General features: G+C 40.3%; 1 protein-coding gene across 1 annotated transcript; it reads right to left on the minus strand.

Annotated features, from left to right (window-relative positions):
* Positions 1–238: 238 nt before the first annotated feature.
* On the minus strand, positions 239–1557 carry LOC122290113 (peroxidase 65-like). Its single transcript, XM_043097662.1, has one exon. It carries the CDS (start codon positions 1350–1352, stop codon positions 375–377), a length of 978 nt encoding a protein of 325 aa, XP_042953596.1. The 5' UTR covers positions 1353–1557; the 3' UTR covers positions 239–374.
* Between the last annotated feature and the right edge of the window lie 1160 nt (positions 1558–2717).

Here is a 2717-nt window from a genome sequence, read left to right on the forward strand (position 1 = left end):
TATTCAATGAAAGTGTTTTGTTTCTATCAAAAAATAATATTAATTTTTAATATAAAGTTTTTAAGATCAGAGCTAGCATGAACATCATCATCGATTCATCATGCAGCTGTATGTTTACAATCTTGCTGTATCGTGTAATAACATTCTCTTCGCTTTTATTTTTCTTATATTTTTTTTATTTTCTTGTGTATTAAAAACATGATTCCGACTAATTGTAGCGCATGTTTTGAAGCACATCTGCTGGATGATCATGATCATATGAATAACCGTACGTCGGGTTTCCCTCGAAAGCAGAAAGAGATCATCAAACATTAAGTACAACAAACCAAGAAAATTCTCTCTTTCTCTTTCTCTCTCTCTCTCTCTCAATCTTTCTATGCTTTAAACTTATTGAAGGCGTCGCACCTGTGCCTCACCTCTCCTTTATGACCAGTTTTGATTCCGTAAACGCTCAGCTTCTCCATTGCATGCGCAAAATCCTGGAAGAACTTGGCCTGGTTCGAAGCGTACAAGTCTACAAATGGCTTCGTCCTAGGGTCCATAACGAGTGCTTGGTCCGAAGCCAACAGCCCCAAACCCTTCTGAAGATTCTGGAAATACATGTTGTCGAATTTTCCAGGAGTCATCACGTCGTTGAAAACCGACATTGTCGGGTCTTTGGTGTAATTTGCACAAATTTTCCTCAATGCCTCTGCAAACTTGGGATACATTGCAGGGTCAGAGGGTGATTTCTTGCTGTAATGGAAAATCCTGTTGCTGAATTCCTTGCATGGAGAGAATCCAACGGTGTGTGCTCCATTTAGTGCTACCATTTCTTGTATTGTAAAGCCCTTTGTGGCGTAAACGCTGATCATTCGGTTCAAGGACATGTTAGATCTCGGAATCTGTCCATCGACACGCGAAGCTAGAGACACGAGGCCATCCTTTCGACCCAACCGGACATTGTAGTACGGACCGCCGATCATGTTGATAAGGTTGCGTGTAGCTTGAGCCAGGATGTCAGAGCAGGAGACAATGCCAGGGCAAGTGAGCTCGAGTGCAGTCTTGGCACGGACAATGACGTCGAAGGCATCGCCTGCGAGGGAGAAGTTGATGTCAGCCTCACGCTCGGCCTTGTTGAAGGAATTGGTGGAGATGAGGACGGAGGCGTCGCAGCCCTCAACCATGCAGTCGTGGAAGAAGAGACGGAGGGTGGCGGCGGCCGTGATGGGGTTGGCGGTTTGCTTGCTTGTCACGACGTCGCTCATGATTTTGTCGAAATCCGGGCAAGTTTTCTTGTAGTAGTCGATGGAGAGCTTGGATTCTGATGATGGGATGGAGAGAAAGAGAAGGAAAAGTAAAGGGAAAGCCATGGTTGTGAGAGAGAGAGAGAGAGAGATCAGAAAGAGAGAGAAAGTAGTACTCCGGCCTGCTTTCTTTTCCTCAATTGATCCTCCCCAAGAGAGGTACTGAGGAGGAAAGAGATGATCAAAAGCAGATGATCTAAGGGTTTGAGCGAAAAGAAGAGGGGAAAAAAGTTGGTAAAATTGTAGCGGATGGGAGAGGTTTTAGGGGAAGGTTTGTTTATATATATGGAGAGAGACAGATATATAGTTATATATATATGGGGAGAGAGAGAGAGAGAGAGAGAGAGAGAGAGAGAGAGAGAGTCATGAGTCTATGTGTGTGTTTGTTGGGAGTGCTATTTTTGCAAGGAATCTGTTGATGATGTGGGTGGAGGAGGAGGAGGATATTGCTATTTTTGCAATGTTTTGAGGTTTCTAGAGGGAAGATATTGGTGTTATTTAGCATGGACTGCGCTGGACCAGCGGAGCGGAGCGAGAAGCCGCAGCGCATGAGCTTTGCCGATTGGCCTCTCTGCATGCATGTCTCCAAATATCGCCTTCTACCAAAGAGAGATCAGAATGATACGTATCCATTTTGCACATCATATTCCAAACAAAAATCTTCTTTGTTTTTATTTTATGTCTTCTAAGATTGTTGATTCATGCCAATATTCTTAGATCTGGGAATTAGGCAAAACAAGTTATTGATGATTGTCAAGTACTATGGTTATCAAATGGAGTAATCTCAAGCGCGCATGACGATTGTGCTCGAAGGTTAACGGTATTACGTACGTTCAAGATTTGAGGATTAACTGTTTGAAGACCAGCTATTTTAGCAAGGAACGTAGTGATCATGATCTGATATTTGGGAGATAAAAATATATTCTTTCTTTTAACTTTCGAAATTACTCTCTGAAATTTGAACTCATCCCACTAATATTTGATATATAACTTACGAAGGCAAGTGTCTTGATTTTTGGAAATTCCCATGTTCGAAATCCATGGAAACCTTCATGGCAAAAGAATGATCAAGAGTTGATGAATTTTGTACAACCATTCAAGAATTCTTAAAAAATGGAAATATATAATAGATAACTGTTACAAACACAAAGAAATTATACAAAAAAGAATCCACAAACTGATATAGTTTTATAGAATCCGTACGTTAAACCTACTTTATAATAAAATAATAAAAGTAATTTTATAATCTGCCACATCAAAACATATCAATTTATAGATATACTTTTATGTAATCCCTTTGTGACTAAAAGATTTTCCTATACACACACACACACACCACACTCTGATCTTACTTTTATCCTACTATGTAATATATCGCGTATTAATCACTATTAGATGATAAAATCCATCCATTAAAAGATCATTCAATGG

Source organism: Carya illinoinensis, chromosome 12 (genome assembly GCF_018687715.1).
Source record: "Carya illinoinensis cultivar Pawnee chromosome 12, C.illinoinensisPawnee_v1, whole genome shotgun sequence".
NCBI classification, from domain to species: Eukaryota; Viridiplantae; Streptophyta; class Magnoliopsida; order Fagales; family Juglandaceae; genus Carya; species Carya illinoinensis.